The following is a 20,250-nucleotide window of genomic DNA, read 5'->3' as shown; positions in this document are numbered from 1 at the left end:
GTGTTTTAGGTTTTCATTAAAAAAAAAAAATTTCAGCTATCATAATCTTGTTGAATTTATACTTTTTAGGGCCGAAATGATGTCTAAAAAGATAAAGTCAGAAGATGTAAATAGTAAGAAGCGGAAAGCATCAGATGATGTAAAGGTTGGTAAACCATATAAGGTTCAATGCATTTTTAGACTTGCTTATTTTAGATGCTTTCCTTTTACAGGTGACCCCCGCTTAACGCTGATAGTTCGTTCCGGGAAAACAGAGCGCTAAGTGAATCCGCGCTAAGCGAGCGCCATATTCCCATAAGGTAACATATGTATTTGTGAGTTGCGGTCTATTCCATAGGATATTTTCTAATCAATAATAAATGGTAGTGAAAATATGCACCAATGTCGATTAAAAATATTTAATATTCAAAATTTTGTACATATAAAATATTCTACATTGTATAATATAATTATGAGGTAATTAACTAACGAAAATCATGAATTTATTAATTCGATGGCCCTGTGCTCTCGAGTTTTCGTATCTTTGGACTGAAAAATGAGTCGATTTTGGGTTGTGCTTTGGCCTTCTTCCTCTCATTGTACTACAACAACATGTAGGGATTCATTTCTTTCTTCAAATTTCTTATTACCTTGGCACTTCGTTCCATGTCAGGGTCGTTCTCCCGGAAATAATGACACATTTTTTCGAAGTGTGTAAAAGCTTCACTAAGTCCTTTTGTAGTCAGCGACTTCATCGGTTCTTAATCTATAGTATCTTGATCATCATCTCCCTCAATAGCAAGCTCTTGTCTTTTATAATTTCCATTAGTTCTTCATTAGAGAGGCCATCCCTATTGTTGTCGATCATATCTTGTACGATGTCTTCGTTAATTTCGTGTAATCCTGCTTCTTTTCCGAGCTCAACAATTTGTGTTTTAACATTTTCAACGGAATCATCAGGTTCCTGGGAATGCTTTATGCAATTTTTCCAAACTTTCCTCCACACTCCATTCATGGTTTTCTGAGTCACTTCATCCCAGGCACTTGAAATGTTGTAGATGGCGGTTTTAATGTTATAGGATTTCCAAAACTCCTTTAAACTCAGTACATTTTTAGTGTTGATGGCTTTAATAGCTTGGGAAAAGGTGTTCCTTATGTAGTATGCTTTAAATGTGGCAATTACTCCTTGGTCCATTGGTTGGATCAGAGACGTAGTGTTTGGAGGCATGTAAAAAACTTTTATGTGATTGTTCAAGTCTTCTAAGCTCTCTTTGCTTGGGTGTCCTGGCGCATTGTCCATGATTAGAATAGCTTTATAACCAATGTTATTTTTTGCACAATATTTTTCCACTGCAGGACAGAAGAACTCAGCATACCAATCAATGAAAAGCGGTCTGGTTACCCAAGCTTTTTTATTAGCCTTCCAGATGACAGGTAGGTTTGATTTAGCTAAACCTTTAAGAGCCCTTGGATTTTCGGAATGGTAAACTAAAAGGGGTTTTAATTTAAAATCCCCCGCAGCGTTACCACCCAACAACAAAGTTAACCGATCCTTCGCCGCTTTGAAGCCTGGCATGTTTTTTTCTTCTTTCGATATGAAACTTCTTTTAGGCATTCGTTTCCAAAAAAGACCTGTTTCATCTATGTTAAAAACTTGTTGAGCAGTATAACATCCCTCTTCAATAATTTTAACAAATTCTTTTTTGAAAGTTTCGGCTCCTTGTTGATCTGCACTTGCAGCTTCTCCCTGTATTGCTACGTTGTGCAGGTTATAGCGCTTTCTAAATCTATCAAACCAGCCCTTACTAGCGTTAAATGGTTCCACGTTTTTTTCGGGGTGAGCTTCCTTTAAATCTTCATGTAGGCTCTTCGCTTTTTCTTTAATAATAATTGAACTTAACGGAATTCTACGTTGAATGTTGTCTTCAATAAAATTATGTAGAAGTTTCTCCATTTCAATCATAATAGCTGGCCTAGCCCTGGTCAATTTAGTTGCCTGCAGGGGAACAGTTGTTTTTCCATCTGCTAAAATTGATTCTTTATTTTTTATGATTGTTCTTACAGTTGAACCTGCTAGTCCTAAATTATTGCACACATCCACTTGTCTTTGACCGGAATCAGTTCTCTTCAAAACGTCTAATTTAATTTTCAAACTCAATGTTTTTCTTACCTTTCCAATCTTTGCAACCAGTCCAGACATTGTTGCTTTTTCATTCTTATCCGCCATAACTCTCTGCAAATGTAACTGCGTTGCACTGATTGTGATACGATGTTCGAGTACAGTAGACTGTCTGTATGTCTAACACTGTATGCACTGAATGATATCTAGAATTCCTCTGGCAAGTGAGCTGAAGACGGTGACAAATGTTTTATTTATCTGAAAAGTTCGATTTTACCGTGCAGTAAAATCAAATGGTTGTTTATTGCACGAAAATACTGTAATAAATTATGGTGTGAGTCATGGAGAATGTTTATGGAATTTCCAAAACAGTAAAACAAACAAATTTTATGTACTTCGGGTGACCACAAGGTCAGAGGAGTTCAGAAGACAAGAGAATACTGTACAAGAAACAGCACCGCATTTAGCACTGATGGGATTGATTGTGTGAAAAACATTTTGCAAGTTATAGTTCCCACAGTAAGAGATAGGGAGTAAATCTATTTTTAGTATCTTTCTATTACAGGTCAGAACAGAAAATGCAGACTTCGTAACAACATATGACACTGGATGGTAAATTTTTTCAGCTTGTGTACTAAAAAAGAATTTCTCCCTTGAAACTATCCACACCAAGAAAATAGAGCATATTGAAAGTTTCAATTTTGTACATAGAGTAGAAATTATAAAAATAATTACTGTAGTTAATTTCATGGTGGCTATTTTCTCCTTTTGCCAAAAAAAAAAAAAAAAAAAAAGGCTCAAAACAGACTGGACTGGATTTGCCAAAAATTCAATCTGTATGCTAGTAAAATAGCGTTATAGTGAGTTTTGACAGCGTTATAGTCAAATACGGGTTATAATATAAGAACAGCGTTATAGCGAATCAGCGTAAAGCGAACCGCGTTATAACGGGGGCCTGCTGTACTTTAAATTTAAAGTAATCCTTTTCCACTTTAGGAGATATAGTGCTGTATCATAAAAATAAACTGACATTTGTAAATGTTCACTGGCAGTGTATTTGCTTTCTTTTTGAAAGGTCTGAGTTATTTTTTTTGTCTCAGAAACTGACACATTTTTAAATACAGTTTGCAGATTTGGCATGCTAATGGCTTATGTTCCTGCTTGCCTTGCTGATAATTCTGAATAATCCAGCCCTTTAATGGTAATTACAGTTAGGCTTTATAAAAAGGTCTGGCTTTATAAAACAGTGTTTACATCTGAACTGCAATGTCACATGGTTTTTTTTATTTTTAATGCTCAGTTTATTAATAAGATTTATAAATCATTTTTTGTTTATGGAAAAATAGTCTTACTTCTCTGTTTGAATTAGAGACTCATTCAGGATTGCAAATAATGACATTCTTTTTGCTAGAATGTTATTCTCTAAACAGAGGAGAAAAGAAAATTAATATTGCTATAGCATTTTGACAATCTTATCTAGCTGTGACAGTGCTTAAAATATGTTACTATTGAACTATTGGTCATTTTTCCCCCCTTCCCATTTTCTGTCATATATCATGCAAACCAGTGAAATATGAGCTTTCACATCAACATATACTGAGGAAAAAGTTCTGATATCTTAATAAATAAAAGTTGAAATAAAACTGTGTATCAAGTAATGATTTATAAAAAGTTAGTGTTTGATCTCATTGTTTTATTTATTATTATTATTTTTTTAATTATTCATATATTATTATTATTTTTGGAGCATCCAAGGCTGAACTTTTTCTTAACTTCCTGAAAGCAAATCATCTCTATTCTGAAATCTCTCTACTCTTTTACCTAGGTGTGGTGATGGGAGCCTCCTAAGGATGTTGATCTGGAAAATTTTTTTTTTTTTTTTTTAATATCCCTAGAATACAACACCAAAGCCTTTTTTAAGTCCCAGGCTATATGCCATGGCAATCCAGTGTGGTTGTCATATGCTGCATCCCAGCTTAAAAAATAGGAATGGAGAAAAGATTCTGAAAATTTATTTATGTTTTTCATATGATTGAAGATTTCATGGAATGGGAAACATTTCACCATAATAATGTAAAAACCCACAGAATTCCAGCCATCGGTATATTGCAAATGCAATAAGATAGTTTACTTCCCATTTATAATAGATTGCATTAACAGATAAGCCCAGTAAACCAGAAACTGCAAATTGTTTTTATTGTTTTATTTGGTAGTGACCTCCAGATATGTGCTTTAGAAAAATATCACAAAGGCATTCAAAATTGATTCTTATAGCCAAACATATGATAACGATGAATTAGATAGTATGAATCAGAGCTGTAATTCTCAATACATTCTACGTTGATATTAATATTTGTAAAATAATAAGAGGAGTTTACCTCAATATAGTACGTAAGAACACTTCCATACGATACTCTCCAGAAATTAAAACGAAAAAATTGAAAAACTATGCTAGAGTAAAAAATAATTGAAAACCAATTTAACGCAATTAAAAATCAATTTAGTGCAATTAAAAATCTTAAAAATAATCTAACAAAAATATTCAAAACGATTTTTCTTCCTGAAACTGACAACGCTTATCGACCGTATGTCGTGTTCACAGGAATGAAAATTACCTAATAGGGTTGAACACGAAACTTAAATAGTGATTATTTGTCTTCGCGCATGCATGTAAAGGTCCACGCGTCGGAGATCAAATATGGCCAACGAACATTAACAGAATTCTCATGTAATTTAATTTCTACGGTTTCTGCAATTAATAGTCGCATATAATTATGTTGAACATTAAGTATTTTGGCCTCGTTAAATAAAAAAAGTATGTTTTTCGTTAATGGCATGAAAGGCTAATTCTGACGCTGCGGAACGAGAAGCACGAACTGAGGCTTCATGTTGATTTACACAAATATTCATAGAAAAACGCTCGAACCTTGTTAAGACGAGTCGCAATCACCTCAAGAAATGTTGTATACCAGGTTATTATGTGTTGCGAACGCGGAAAGAACCGAGCGACTGTTCAGTATAGTGTGTAATTTCCTAATGTAAGGAAATTACACACCATACTGAACAGTCGCTCGGTTCTTTCCGCGTTCACAAGCACAGAATACTCTGAGAAAAATTCTACCCTACGAGCCTTGCACAATCTCTCCAGGGCTAAATTAATTGAAATGGCTCTCATAATATACTCCCATCCTTTCATGCCTGAGCAAAATTGCAGACTCTTTTAAATTTAACTCTGACTCTCAACTTTTCCTCAACAATTGCCCTGTACTTAAGTAAGTCAGCAGATCTCCTGCTCTTAATGTCATATGCCAGTGTGTATAACAATATCACAATTTGTGCTGTTAAAAGATATTTTCTCTACAACATCTTCAACTTTTGTACCTGGCAGACATACTCTGGCCCTATTCCACCTATCCTTTTGCACAATACATTTCCCTGACAATAAAGTCACTATCAATTGCTACCTCCTGTAGGACCAGCACATTCTGCCCTGGGTGGTTTGCTCCTGTGTTGTCTGATACCCTGAAATGAGATGTGGCATTTAGTTGGGCAGCTGAGATAATTTGATGGGCACCCATTTTAATACTGTTTGGTGCATTCACCCTAATCTTCAAGCTCTCATAAAGTCCCATCACAATGCTGAGTTGACGCCTCATTTTTTTTCACGCTCTCTGCACAGGGCTCAGTGACACCCCTTAGCTGGCAAGTAGGTATACTTGTTGTAGCCCTGGCATTCCACTCCCAGTTGCATTTATTGATTGCCAAGTAGTGTGTCCCCCTTTGGACTCTGTTATAGTTGGGAGCTCGAGTGCTAAAAAAAAAAAAAACATGAATCCTGATAGTGTTAATTCTTATTTTCTTGCTAATACTCCAGTATATCTATTAGCTCAAAGGAGTTTATGATTATTTTGTCAGTGGATACCTTTGTCAACCATATTATCAGTCAAGCAGGCTTGAAGCATGGTCTACTAAAAGCACTTTTTCTTTTCCAACCTCGTGCTTGATCTCTTGGTTACATCATGCCTAAAATGTTCTTGTTTATACTCTGGCAGCATAACCAGAGGAGTTTACATTAATTAATTTGACAATGAATATAAGCACTAACCATATTTAGGAGTCATTTGATAAGCTTGAAACATGGTCCACTAAATGCACATGTGCCTCTTTATCAGAAAATTTATATAATAGAGGTCACCTTAGTTCTTGCTAATTCTCTCTGAGTGCGAATCATGTAGAGAAAATGTTTCCTTTGTTTGTCTAGAAGGGTTGGCAGCATCCTCTGAATCAGTGAAACAGCTTCATTCTGGTGACATTTGTTGAGACTGTGGCAAACACTCAAAACAGTTCCTCTGAGCCATATCTCTCGGGAGAATTCCACTCATAGTTACTTCCCCACAACACACTGAACTCATCCTAAGGCATAAATCTCCGAATGGAAGCTTCTTGAAGTCTCTGAAGTGGAAATCTGTTAATAACTGAAAACTCAAGAGTGATAGCTGCAAAACAAATATTCATACATAGAGGGTGGGAATCTATTCCCCCACTGGAAACTTATTCTTATTCTTCAATTCATAAACCCTTCTTATTTTACTCACAGCAGGGTATCTTCACTACCCAGTAGGGTCACATATACCAAATCCTCTAATTTGCTTTAAATACCAAAAATTTGGATACTGTCATATGCTTGATGCAAAAAAGTCTATGACTTTAAGGTATTCTTCCTTTAAAACCCACATGTCAACTGCCAAAGCTAGCACCTTGAATATCGAGGGCTAACCCTCTCAATATATCCACTCATTTAATTATGAGTGGATATATTGAGAGGGTTAGCCCTCGATAAAGTGCCTTTCAATGTATCCTATTACCTATAATTAACATTTGGTATTATATTATTATTACTTTGTTTTACTAATGATTATTCTTTACTAGGTTTGGCCATGGGGGCCGGTATCGGCTACTATAGAGTTACTTGGTGTTTTGATCTACGGGTATATTTTAGGCAGCTTGTTAAAATACATATGTTCTTATATTTATATAGAATCGGTTTTATATTTTCGGCCACCACCATCATATCTAACATAATATACTATTAAATAGCACGTACATATTTTACTTAAGCTATAATAAATAAATAAATAAATAAATAAATATATATATATATATATATATATATATAAATAACTAATTAATTGAAAAATATATAACTATTTTTCTTCATTCTTCTGAGGATGTTATGTGGTTTTTGTAATATGAGGAATATAGTAGCAATATTTTATAAGTCATTCCTGAGTCACGTAAAACTCAATTTACGTAAGAAGTCTTGGAACTATCTCTTATATATGCCAGGAACTTACTGTATTGTTTCTCAATTTGTGTGTATTCTTTGGTCAGTTTGCTGTATTCTGGAAGAAATACCTGAGTTTCTGGGAGCAATACAAGGCAACTCTTGCATGAAACCAACTAACTCAGCTGCATTGTGAAAAAGGCCCATAATGATGATGTGATGGGATTCAAACTCAGTCCATCTAGCTTGATGATGTTTATAACCAGTGCTACCCATGAGGACTATACCTCCTCCACTTTTTCTCTTATTATAAACACACATATATATATATGGGCTACGTCAGGCCTCACATAGACTGTAGAGTTTACAATAAATCGTCAATACAAATATTTATCGTATTTAGTAGTCACGGGCTTGAACCCCGGGCCACTCAAGGAACGCGTGCTATGCACTCTCGCTCCTGACCATTGGGCTACATCAGGCCTCACATAGACTGTTGAATCAGGATTTTGTAAAAAGAAAGAAGGAAAAATAAAGAAATTTTATTGTTAATTTAAAATTTGTTACATGGCTTAGTAGTGGCCTGTACAAAATGCCAATGCGCCAATTATACTGCCATCTATAGCCTAATTCATGTTTCTTCTCTTATTTAAGTTATTGCTATCATTCATTTCCCATTGCAACAGCTGCCATTTTTGAGATCTGTTGTATTGGCAGTGTCTAGTTTATCTGTCAGGTCAGGAATGGGGGATGGGCACTGAAAATGGTTGTTTTGTTTACACTATAGTGATGTTTCATGCAGTTCAGTCTTGGGGCCATCCAGGGGGAGCTGCTAAATTAAATGAAGGAAATCCAGGACAAAACCGGGACAACGTTAGTGTTCGTGTCTTTTTAATTATATGTACCTTCATAAGTAAAGTAAATTACTTTCTGATTTTCGAGTGTACTTTAATAATATTTTATTTTTATATTAATAAATAATTTAACTTTAAAAATCCTTTTAAAAATGTGCAACAAAATATGTAATGAATGAAATTTATGAATTTTTTAAAGGTGTGATAATAAAGTTACATTAAAATCTGTTCACATAATGTGAACAGATTTTATAAATGAAAAGAAAATTCTAAAGGCCACAACATTTTTAGTTGCAAAAATACTCTCTCTACAAGAGCTGATGTTCCTGGTAGACATCAAGCAAATTCTACCAAATGGCATATTATTGTCAATAGAAATTAGCTTGGATTTGAAATGTGTAAATATTTCTAACCAAACATTTTCACAAGAACTATTTTGTTGTCTCTATTCTGGTCATTTTTTCTCCACTAACTTTTTTTTTTTTTACAAGACAATATTCATCCAATAACTTCTCTATTTACAATTTTTTTATTTATTTTATTTTTATTTATTTTTTTTTTAACTTTTCCCCATGTTTAGACTCAGAAAAATAGTAAGAAATCTCAATATCGTTCCGTTCAGGCAGTGCAAGTCAAAAAGAGAAGTACTGTTAGACAATTTCTCCCACACTTCAAAATATTCTACAGCACAATCATAGAATTGGCAAATTGTGTTTTGGAAAATATTAGAACTCGTACTATCTTTTTTGTTTAATTCTTCTTGGGCTTTTGTAGGAACAAACTTTAATAATCTTCTGTTTTTGAGTTTAGATTTTAATAACTGCAATTTGCGGTAAACCTCGGAAGCTGAGATATTTATATGTTCTATTCACTCAATGCTTTGATTGAAGTTTTCAAAATACTATGAACAAATTATAACCAAATTTAGCATTTTCATCTTTAAAGAAATTAGAATGAGTATGATCACACATAATGAGCACAAGGTAAGACATTAACACTGATTTCTAAGCACAGTTTACGATTTACTACATGTGAAATCCTGACAAGTTCAATGGGAACAGAGAAACTGCTGTCTACAACCACTGTAAAACTTCGTCTTAAACAAGCAGGACTTCATGGTCATGTAGCAGGTCCTAAAACCCTTATTACATCTGGAAAATCAAAAGAAATGCTTTTCTTGGGCCAAGAACTAGCATCATTGGACAACTGAAGAGTGAAAAAACCGACTGTGGACGGATGAATCCAAATTTGAAAATTTTGGATCAAAGAAAAAATGGTGTATCAACCATCAACTAAAAGTATCAACTGAAGAAAAAATGGTGCCTACAGTCAAGCATGGTGGTTCCATCATGATCTGTGGTTTCTAGTGGGTGGCATCATCAGAATTGAAAGAATTTTAAGAAAAGAAGGCTATAAATACATTTTTTGAACCTATGCAATATCATTTGGACTTCGATTTGTGGAAGAAATTATATAACAACAAAACTGATATGAAGCACAGCTTGGACTTTCTGTGCACGGACTTTCTAGTAACTAAATACAACTGGAGGGTATTTCAAATTATGGTGTAGCCACCCAAATTGCCTGACTTTACCCACTAGAGGTATTATGGAATCATCTAGGCCATCAAGTCCATGACTTTACCCACTAGAGGTTTTATGGCCTGACTTTACCCACTAGAGGTTTTATGGAATCATCTAGGCCATCAAGTCCATGAAGTGTGCTCATCTTCCCAAAATTATTGCAGATCACTTGGAATAATGTTAATCAAGACACTATTATAAAATTAATCACCAGACCGCCATGTCTGTGTAAGGCAATGATAAAATGTTTTGGAGGATATTTTTTATGAAAAATTAGCGTATATGTTAATATTAATCATTTCAGTATGTTTTTTTTTTTTGCTATAAATTTTTTGCAGTGCTTATAAAAAAAAAAATCTTAAAATACTTGGTTGTGTTTTTTTTTTTTTTTTAAATATTAAACCTTATATTGTCATAGCTGATTTAAAAAAAAATAATCAACTCTCTGATATGCTGTCATTCCAAACTTCTAGGTGTGCATGCATGCGTGTGTGTGCAGTTACAGTGTTCATGAATATAGTATTTATTTGTTACAGTTCACATACTTATTGACGCCAGAATATCAAATTTCAATGAGGAACTTGTATGGAAGTCACACTATAAACCCTCGAAATTTGAGTGTGAAAATTGGCCTGCATAACTAGTTCAGTAATGAATTGGAGATTTTATATTTGACAGAACATGATTCATTAACTAGAAAAATAAAATTAAAAAAATAAACAGTTGCTGTACAGGAAGATAAATTTTATGGCCCATTTACTAATGGGGTGGTTGACTGACATGTAGTTTTTTAATTCATACAACTTGTGCTCAGACTCTGACCCTTGCTGAGTAGAGATGCCGTAATCACATCTTGTAGAGGTGGGAGGCATTACCTAAAGTTTTTAAAGTGGCAATCTAGCCTATCAAAAATAGTCAGCTGTAAGGCAGACCAAATTTTAAATTGAATTGAATTAAATAAAATTAAATAAATTTGGCTACATTATAATACTAGAAGAGTACTGTCTGTTTACTTTAAAGCATGACAATGACAAGAACCAGAATTATCAGAAAGTCACAAAAATTGCAGTTTTCTGTATTGTCCATACAATGTTATCCTTCAGTTCCAGTTAATATGTTTGATTTTTCATTTTCCCTCTTTTTACATGCTTTGCATTTGGCTAGATTGATTGCTATACTTACCTTATTCTATATGTATCATGCAGTTAAACTATATTATAATATTTTACTATATTATTGGTTGATACTACATTATGTCTCTTCACACAAACTTTATTAAATGTCATAATAATTATTTTATTTACTTGGTGGTAAGTGAAAATTCTTATACTTAATAAAAGTTACCAGGATACTTAGAGGGAATGAGAATCATATATTAAATACAGGACAGAAGTTTTTAAAATAAATTTTCAGTAAAGTTGATAAAGTATTCATACACTTATTAGTAGTCTCTTCTCACTTCTGGTCTAGTAAATCAAAAGTTGATGCTGACATAAGAAGTTGAAGAAATTCTCATTTACATTTTCAGTTGTTATTGTTATGAAAGTTTATGCTACTTCTCAGATGGCCTTTTCAGTGGTGATTGCCTGTTGTGAATTCAGTATGTTTACTGAGATAATGGGTATTTGTACATTCTTGTCCACTTATTGATTTATTTATTTTATTATTATTATTTTTTTTGTTTTCCTTTGATTATGATTATGCTTGAAACAAATCGGTGTTTAAAAGAAAGAGTTGATGTCCTTGAGAGGAAATAAATGGAGGGACTCAAGTGCTCAGTTGGCCAATTAGTATTAGAGTTTACTATTCTGCATGTGGTTGTGTGTCAGATCATCAAGATCAGAAGCACTGATCTCACAGTAGGTGATTATTCTTAGTGACTATTGTGAAGGAAATGGAAAATATATTATGTAGTACACATATATGAAATATGACTAGGGTATGTCTACTGGGACCAAAGTTGTGATATTGCAGAACAGTTATCATATTTTAAGAATATGAGCACTTAATGATATTAAGAGTATGCAATCTGAGGCGTTATTTGTAGTTAAAGGTGATGAAAAGATATCATTTGGGCTGAATTTCAAAGAATGGAATTTTGCTCAGGCATGATAGGAGGGAGTTCAGTAATAAGAACCATTCCAATTAAATTAGGCTTGGAGAGATGGTATGCAAAAATTGTAGGGCAGAATTTTTCTCAGAATGGCCTGTCATCTGATTAGCTGCTGTGAGGATTCTATGAAGAAACTAGATGAAAAGAATAATTTTGACATTATTTAATTAGGTAAACCCTTTGATACAATACCACATGATTGATTTTTGTATAAATTGTAGCAAATATAGCATTAGGAGCAAGTACTAATTTGGTTAAAGGGATGGAAGATAGAATGGTTATAAACAGCCACTGGTTTTTGTAGACCAGTATTATGAGTTAGTTCCCACAGGGTTCATTGCATGGCCACTTTTTGTTTCTAATATTTAATAATGATATTTCATTATTAAATGGGTATTTCAAGTTTGATGTCTTAAGTTTTCAGATGATACAAAGGTAGGTAGGTTGGCTAATGACAGTTGTGATATGCTGCTTCAGCAAGATCTAGATAAATCATTTGGATGGACTGAAAAATGGCAGTTAGGATATAGCATTAATCCCACGATATCAGACCAGTTTGATTGCACCAAAATCAAAGCAGTCAATAATGGAAAAGACCTGGGGGATAACTATAGAGTTGCACTTGTGGTTTTTCTGAGCAGTGTGGATAGTTTTCTGGGACAGGTCAATGGATGCCATCAGTGATATACAGGAGCTTTTACAGCAGGGATCATCACTTCCTTGTCTCCAATTAATCTTGTTGCAGAGAACAAAAAGAAGAGCAACAAGATTAATTGGGGATAGAAATGGGTATTCTTGCTGATGAGATTTAAAGACATTTTCTTGCCAAGAAAATGTCTTTAAATCTCAACTTGCAGAAACTGCATGGACTTTTTTATGGTTATTGGGATTAATGTATTTAGGACACTCATTTGCTACATATACCAAATGCACTGTGTCCTATTTATCCAGTTATATTGTTCACGGCTGATGGTTTCTTTATCTCAGGTGACACACATAAAGGGGCATAAATTTATATTGAATTCAAGACTGTGGATAGATGTGTGGAAATTTGCCTTCAGTCAAAGAGTTGAAATAAACTTCCTAGTTGTTGGAGGTAAGAAGTTTGAATAAATTTAATGCACTGAACATATCAGATGAGGAAAATGAAGTGGATAAAGATATAAATATTTATCCACTTTATATATCTATATATTTATTTGCATAATTTTGTCATTATTAAGTAATTTGCATTCATCAGTTCTAAATATGTTTAAGTGCCATTGAGTTAATTACTCCAATGCCCTCACTAGTTCGACTGAGTTTACAATTCCTGAATATATCAATAAAACAATTTCATTTCTTCTTTCTTTTGTTTTGACTTTTTTCCTCTTTATTTTTACTTTGTGCTATTAAGATTATTTGAAGGCAGGGTGAATGTCACAGCTATTTTTATAAATTTTATTTTCATCTGTATTGTTAGTTGGTAGGGGAAATTTCTCTGTCTCCACTCTTGCATTATTAGATATTCTGGCATTGGCTTGGTGGTCCATCATAATATAGCAGTTGAGGCTTGTGGAGTTTCACTTCATTTTTTGCATTTTTCTGTCTTTTAACGGTTTGTTAATTATAATAATGGAGCTTTGCCCATTGTGAATTTACAGAAAATAATACTGGAATGAAACAAAATTATTTTCATGTTTGAATTGAATTGCATTTAACTAACTAATGTTTTCTTTTATATTCTTTCCACCATTTTTTATTTGCCATATGATGTGGAATATTTATTGTAAGCGAAATATTAGTTTAAAAACTATTATCAGTGAGGAATAGATTATACTTTGAAAGGTTTGGAAGCAGTTCGCTTGATTTACTCCAGATATCTTTTTAAAGACCAGTATAGAACTACAGAGTAAAAATTTTTTTTTTTCACATGCCATTTTGATTAGTCTTTCTCAATTCAGCACGTAGTTTCTGTTGTAATTTACTTTGAAATAGAATTTGTATTTATAATTTATGCCAGTAGTTTAAAGTGTTTCTCAACATTTTGCTTGTGATGGTCTCAGTTGATATGGTATTAAACTAGATTCTTCAACCCAGTTTATGGGTCATAACAGTCTTAATTCTAATTCTTAGTGTTGTTCAGACGTCCCAGTGATTGTCAACCAGTGGGTTTCTATCCTCTAGGTGGCCTCAAAGAATATATTCTTTGAGGCTACCTAGAGGATGGAAACCTACTGGTTGACAATCACTCCTCTAAATCATTATTCTTTCACAAAATTACAAAACTGTATAATTTCTTTTTGTTAGCCAACAAAAAAAATGAAGAAAGAAAAGGAATTCAAAGAAATTCCACATAATAGTGAAGTACCTAATATAAAAAAGCGAGGGAAAAAAGATGATGAAGTAGAAGTTTGGAAGTGGTAAGTTGCCTTATTTTAGATTGCAACATTAATCCCTGGTATGCATATAAAAATTCATGAGGAATGGTACTCCTATTTTCAGAACTGAGTCTATGGAAAAATGGACTATGATATTTGTTTTGTTATTAATTTTTTATTTCTTTATTTTTGTTTATGAATTAAGGATGAATAATACCATCATGTATATTTAATACTGATTGCCTGTTTGATTTGATGCAGATTGCATGTTGCTATTAAATTAAATAATTCAGCAAAGCTTTGTTATTTGTAACTTACCTCTTTAATATCTAGTAAGTTTAGATGGAATGCACAGAAAAAGAAAAAAATAAATAAAATGGAGAGAGGACATCATTACCTGGTAAGCATTTAAAATCACCTAGTAATTTTCTTGTCTGCCCTGATATTCATTTCTTGGTATTTTTAGTTGACAGTCCTTGAAATTTAAGGATTATTAATTGTTTATTTTATTCTTTATTTGCCGAAGCATTCCATTTAAACTTAGCAAGTATTAAAGAGGTAAGTTAGGGATAAAGAAGCTTTGCTGAAACATCTGATCTGTATTAAAATTTACATAAATAGAACCTCTGCTATGATAGTGCTGCTATTAAATCAAAATTTGCATAAATACAACCTTTGATATAATAGGGCTGTATTTTAAATTGACAAAACATTAAATAATGCTTTGAAAGAAGATTGCAATAAGATTGTTCATAATGAATTAATTAAATATGAATAGCACTAATGAAACTTGTTGTTATAAAGCAAATTTTATTATGTAAACAGTATTACATTAAGTATGTTAATTCCCACACCTTGTTCCTTATTCATTTTGCAAATATACATGGCTTCAGTTCCAATCTCAGTGAAGTCAGTTTCCACTTAGTCTCCCAAACCCCATTTTTTCTGACTGAATCCTAATTGTTGGTTGATTCAACCCTTGCTCATCTCATTTGTTCAAATTATTCACTGTATGATTCTTTTTGCTTCACAGGTGGTACTTGTACATATGTCTGCTCTGATATTCCCTGTCAGAAACTTAGTCTGGAATCTCCCCTTTTCTTCTCTGGCTTAAAATCCCCCAACAACATTCTGTAAAATTCATCTATTGCCTCTGTTGTTCTCCCAATTCCATTAATTACTTGGAAATCTTTCACTTCCTCTCTTTGAAACTTGACCAACAGTGTAGTACTTTTCCTTGGTAATTTTAATGTTCACAACTCCAGGTGGTGTCCATTTCCTAGTCCAAGCTGGTCCAGATGCTGAGGCTTTTGCAATTACTAATCACCGCACACAGATTGTTCACTTGCCTACCAGAATACCAGACAATCCTAACCACACAGCCAACACACTTGGTCTTTTTCTTTCAAACTACCATTCTAAGTATACAATCAAGGTGAGAGGTCCTCTAGACACCACAGATTGCAACTAGATGATGGTCTCTTCTCCAATGGAACCATTTTCACTTGGATATGCTCAACCTCCTGTTAGCATTAGTTGAGGAATATGATGCAAAAAAGCAAGCTTATAAAGCATCAGCCAAAAAACAAAAAAAAAAAAAAACCCTTCCCATTTCACCCATCCGGTCACTCAATGTTTCTCTAGTTCAGCCTTAAATTTATTTAAGCTATCATCTTCCACAAAAACAGATAGAAGTCTGTTCCAGCAATAAATTACCCGCTGGCTAAAGGCAACCTTCAGCACATCTATTCTACACAACTGTCTTTCCTCAATTTGAATCTGTGCCCCCCCCCCTTAGGTTCGTAATCTGAGCAAGTTCAAGTATCCCATCAGCATTGAGCCTGCTCAAACCATTCAAGGCCTTGTATACCTCAATCAGATCACCTGGCAGGTGCCTAGTCTCCAGATGCTGCAACTTACAGAATTTAAGCCTCTCCTGGTAAGAGAATCCCTTTGTTCCTCTCACTAATCTTGCTGTTCTTCTCTTTACTCATTCTAGCAACTCTACATCTTTCCTAAAATGAGGCCTCCTAACCTGTACACAGCACTCAAGTTGTGGCCTGACCATTGCCTCATACAAAGGTATAATCACCTCCTTGTGTCTGCTGGCAAAATTCCCATATATCATTGACAAAACTCCATGACCTGCTCTGGCAGCCCATCTGCACTGCTCAGAGAACTTCATATCTGACTATACAATTACCCCCCAGGTCTTTTTCATTCTCCACCTCCCTGAGTGTGGTACCACACATTTGGTACATTTCTCATGGTTTACTGCTATCTATATGCAGTATTTTGCATTTGTCAATATTAAACATCAGTTGCCAATTCTCAGCCCATCTACCTAACTTTTCTAGATCCTGTTGCAGTAGCATACTGTCATTACTATCATTAACAACCCTGCCAACATCTGTATCATCTGCAAACTTGGACATTAAGCCTGATGTACTTTCATCGATATCATTAATAAGGACACAAAATAACAATGGGCACATCACTGAACTCTGGGGAACTCCACTAATAACATTAATCCAAGAAGAGCAGTGTCCATTTATTACCACTCTCTCCCATCTCCCACTCAACCATCCCTTTATCCATTGCAGCAACTTGCCCTTAATGCCATACCACTCCAATCTATACAGCAGTCTTCCATATGCAACAGTATCAAAAGCCTTTCTGAAATCCAAGCATATGATATCAAAATTATTTTTTGCATCCAGTTCCTTTGTGACTACATCGTAATATCCATTCAAATTGGTCAGGAAAAATTTCCCCTTAACAAACCCATTCTGTGTCTGAACTGTAACTGCAGTCTTGTCTAGGTGATCCTGCATCACTTCTTTAACCAGTGACTCCATTATCTTCCCCAGACGGCGCCTCCGTAGCCAGGTGGGAAGGAGCAGCAGTGCGTAGCACATGATTAGACCGGGGTTCGAGCCCGACACCACCGGATGCGGAAAGGTCAGGGAATGACCACCCATTTCCGGAGCAATATGGCCTTAGTTGCTAATGCTCCTAAAAACCAAAGAAACAACAACAAACAACAACTTCCCCAGAACAGAAGTTAAACTAACAGATCTATAATTATTTGCTTCATCCTTTGAGCCACCATTGTGATTGGGGATACATTTGCATCTCCAGTGCATGGTGACCTACCCTGAATCTAAGAATGCTCTCATAATTTTGGCTCAGGTTTTGCTTACTTCCCTTGCTGCCTCCTTCAGTATAACTGGATAGATTCCATCATCCCCAGGTGCATTTTTTTCTATGTTTAACTTCAATAATTTGGCCTCCACTTTGCTCTCCGTTATTACAAAATCATTTAGTTCTCTACTAGAATTTAGTAAACTTCTGTCCTCCCCTTCCTTACAGAATTCCCTGTGTGGGAATGTAGATGCAAAATACTCATTCAGTTTGTCAACTATCTGAGCAGAATTCACCAACAGTCGGAACTACCAACATCAAGTAGACCAATCTGATTCATTCCCTTCCTTCTACAGTTTACATTAGTAAAGAAGTCTTCGTTGTTTTTATTTGCATCCTTTGCCATGGATTTCTTGTAATCAGCCTTCACTTGCTTAACCTCCTTTGTGACTTGATTACAGACTGACTTATATCTGCAATAGGCTTCTGTGTCACCTGCTAATTTATATGCATCCCGTGCATTTTTCTTCTCTACCACGAGCCTCATTAGTTCATCTGACATCCATTTAGGCCTAAATCTTGAACAGTATTTCTTAGTTGGTATGAAAAGTCTAGTAGTTTCCAAGATTAATTCCTTGAAGGCTTCCCATTTAGAATTCACTATTTTTAACATATCAGTTGATCGAACTGTATAGAATTTAAAAACTGCCTGAGACCACCATAGTCACATTTACAAAAACAAAACCCTTCACTTTACCCTTGATGGTACTTACATCTTTAAGTAAATCCCACATCAGTACACTGTGATCACTGTCTCCTAGTGGTTCCTTTATCTGCAAATTCCTAATGCATGAGTCATCACTGCTGATAATCAGATCAAGATTTTTATTTTTTTTTTTTTTCATGTGAACCCCAAACACGAGAGGTATTAGAACCTATAGTACTTAGTACCGTGCTTGGGTGGGAGGTTGAGAGGGCGAAAGAAGGTATTTGTTGACATTGGACTTGAACTTCTGTAGATTGTAATTTTCAGGAAATACGTATGAAGGAAGGTTGTTCCAGAAAACGGCAGTTGAATGAATAAATGAGGAAGATGAAAAGTTGGTTCTGTGGGTTTGAAGTTGGACAGTACATGGATGTTGGCTGGTGGCGGCACATGTTCGGACTGTTTTGAAATTGAGAGTGGGAATTATAGAAGCCAATTCAGAAGAACAGTGCCCATCGAAGTATCTGTAGAAGAGGCATGCAGCAGAAACAGTACGTCTATGAGAAAGCGAGTGGAGAGACTCTGTTAGAGATGAATCATTAATTAAGGTAACTGCCCTCTTCTGAGTGGAATCAAGAAGCCTGAGAGAGGTTTTGGGGACACCACCCTAGATGTGAGAACAATATTCCATGGCAGGGCGGATTTGCAATTTATACAGAGTGAGCAGCTGTTTGGAAGAAAAGTAACGCCGAGAGCGAAAGAGAAAACCAAGTTTTTTAGATGCAGAGGAAGCAATATTTGTAATGTGCTTGTGCCAAGAGAGAGAGAGAGAGAGAGATTAGAGGTCAGGATAATCCCCAAAAGAGATATATCATTTTGCCTAGAGATCGGAGTGTCACTAAAGATAAGCATAGGAGCAGAAGAATCCTTTTTGTGAGATATAAGACAAGACTGAGTTTTAGAAGGGTTGAAATCAACTAAGTTGTCTTTGCCTCACTGGAGAATTACCCGAAGATCTGCATTTAAGGAATTGGTAGCAGATTTTCGAGAAGTTGAAGCTGATTGAGTAGGGCAAGGTTTCTCAAAATGGAAAGTAGAATGCAATGTGCTATCTTCGGCAAAACTATGGATAGGATTTCCAGTCAATGGAAGAAGGTCATTAATATACAAGAGGAAAAGAGTGTGGGGAAAGAACTGAACCTTGGGGGACACCGACATTAGTGGAGAAGTTAGAAGACAGAACCATCTACCATCACCCTCGGTGTGCGATCAGAGAGAGAACTGGATAACCCATTACTAAAAACAGTTGGCAAACCATAAGATGGAAGCTTGTTTAGAAGACCTTTATGCCAAACACGATCAAAAGCCTTTGAGATGTCAAGAGCAACTACTTGTGTTTCACCGAACCTTTCCATTGAATTAGTCCATAAATGGGTAACATAAGCCAGAATATCACCAGTGGATCGACACTGACGGAATCCATACTGGCGATTGTTGATCAGACGGAAGGTTTCTAGGTAGTTTAAGAGTTAAGAGTTGGCGGTTAATTGATTTCTCCATTACTTTAGAAAGAGTAGAAGTAATTGCAATGGGATGATAATTGGATGGGAGTGATTTGTCACCCTTTTTAGGAACTGGCTGGATATGAGCAAATTTCCAAGCAGAAGGAAAAACACCTTTGGAATAAGAAAGTGAAAAAAAGGCGGCAGAGAATAGGAGTAAGTTCAGGAGCACAGGTTTTGAGAACAAGTGGAGAAATACCATCAGGACCTGGTGCTTTCTTAGCATCATGATTCATCAAAATCGTTCTGATATCCTTTTGACGGAAGATCACAGGAGGCATTGAATGGAGCATGTTGGGAATGGTGGGAGGTGTTTTACCAAGATCATTAATACATGAGCTGGAAGAAAAATGGGATGCTAGCAGATCAGCTTTATCCTTAGCTGAAGTGACAACAGAACCATCTGGTTTAGACAGAGATGGGAGCAGAGATGGGCAAAAGTTCCGGCCAATAGCTTTGGCAAGAGACCAGAATGCTTGGCTACCATTAGGGCAAGAAGCAAGTTTTCTACTCTTAGCCTGTTCAAACTCTAGTTTGGACTGATTA

The 20,250-nt window shown here is 35.1% G+C and overlaps 1 protein-coding gene across 2 annotated transcripts in view; it reads left to right on the top strand.

The window, feature by feature from the left end:
• The window catches only part of LOC150080877 (DNA topoisomerase I, mitochondrial-like), a 551,188-nt gene that overhangs the window by 269,142 nt on the left and 261,796 nt on the right, over nt 1-20,250 (top strand). For both annotated transcript variants that reach the window (XM_090381550.1, XM_090381549.1), the window contains 2 exons: nt 70-145; nt 14,222-14,334. In XM_090381550.1, coding sequence (XP_090237676.1) covers nt 70-145; nt 14,222-14,334 — 189 coding nt within the window. The remainder of the gene's footprint in view (nt 1-69; nt 146-14,221; nt 14,335-20,250) is intronic.

Source organism: Mastigoproctus giganteus, chromosome 9, assembly GCF_048544385.1.
Source record: "Mastigoproctus giganteus isolate SK-2022 chromosome 9, ASM4854438v1, whole genome shotgun sequence".
NCBI lineage: Eukaryota > Metazoa > Arthropoda > Arachnida > Uropygi > Thelyphonidae > Mastigoproctus > Mastigoproctus giganteus.
The sequence above is the reverse complement of the archived record's forward strand: the minus strand, read 5'-3'. Positions and strand labels throughout refer to the sequence as shown.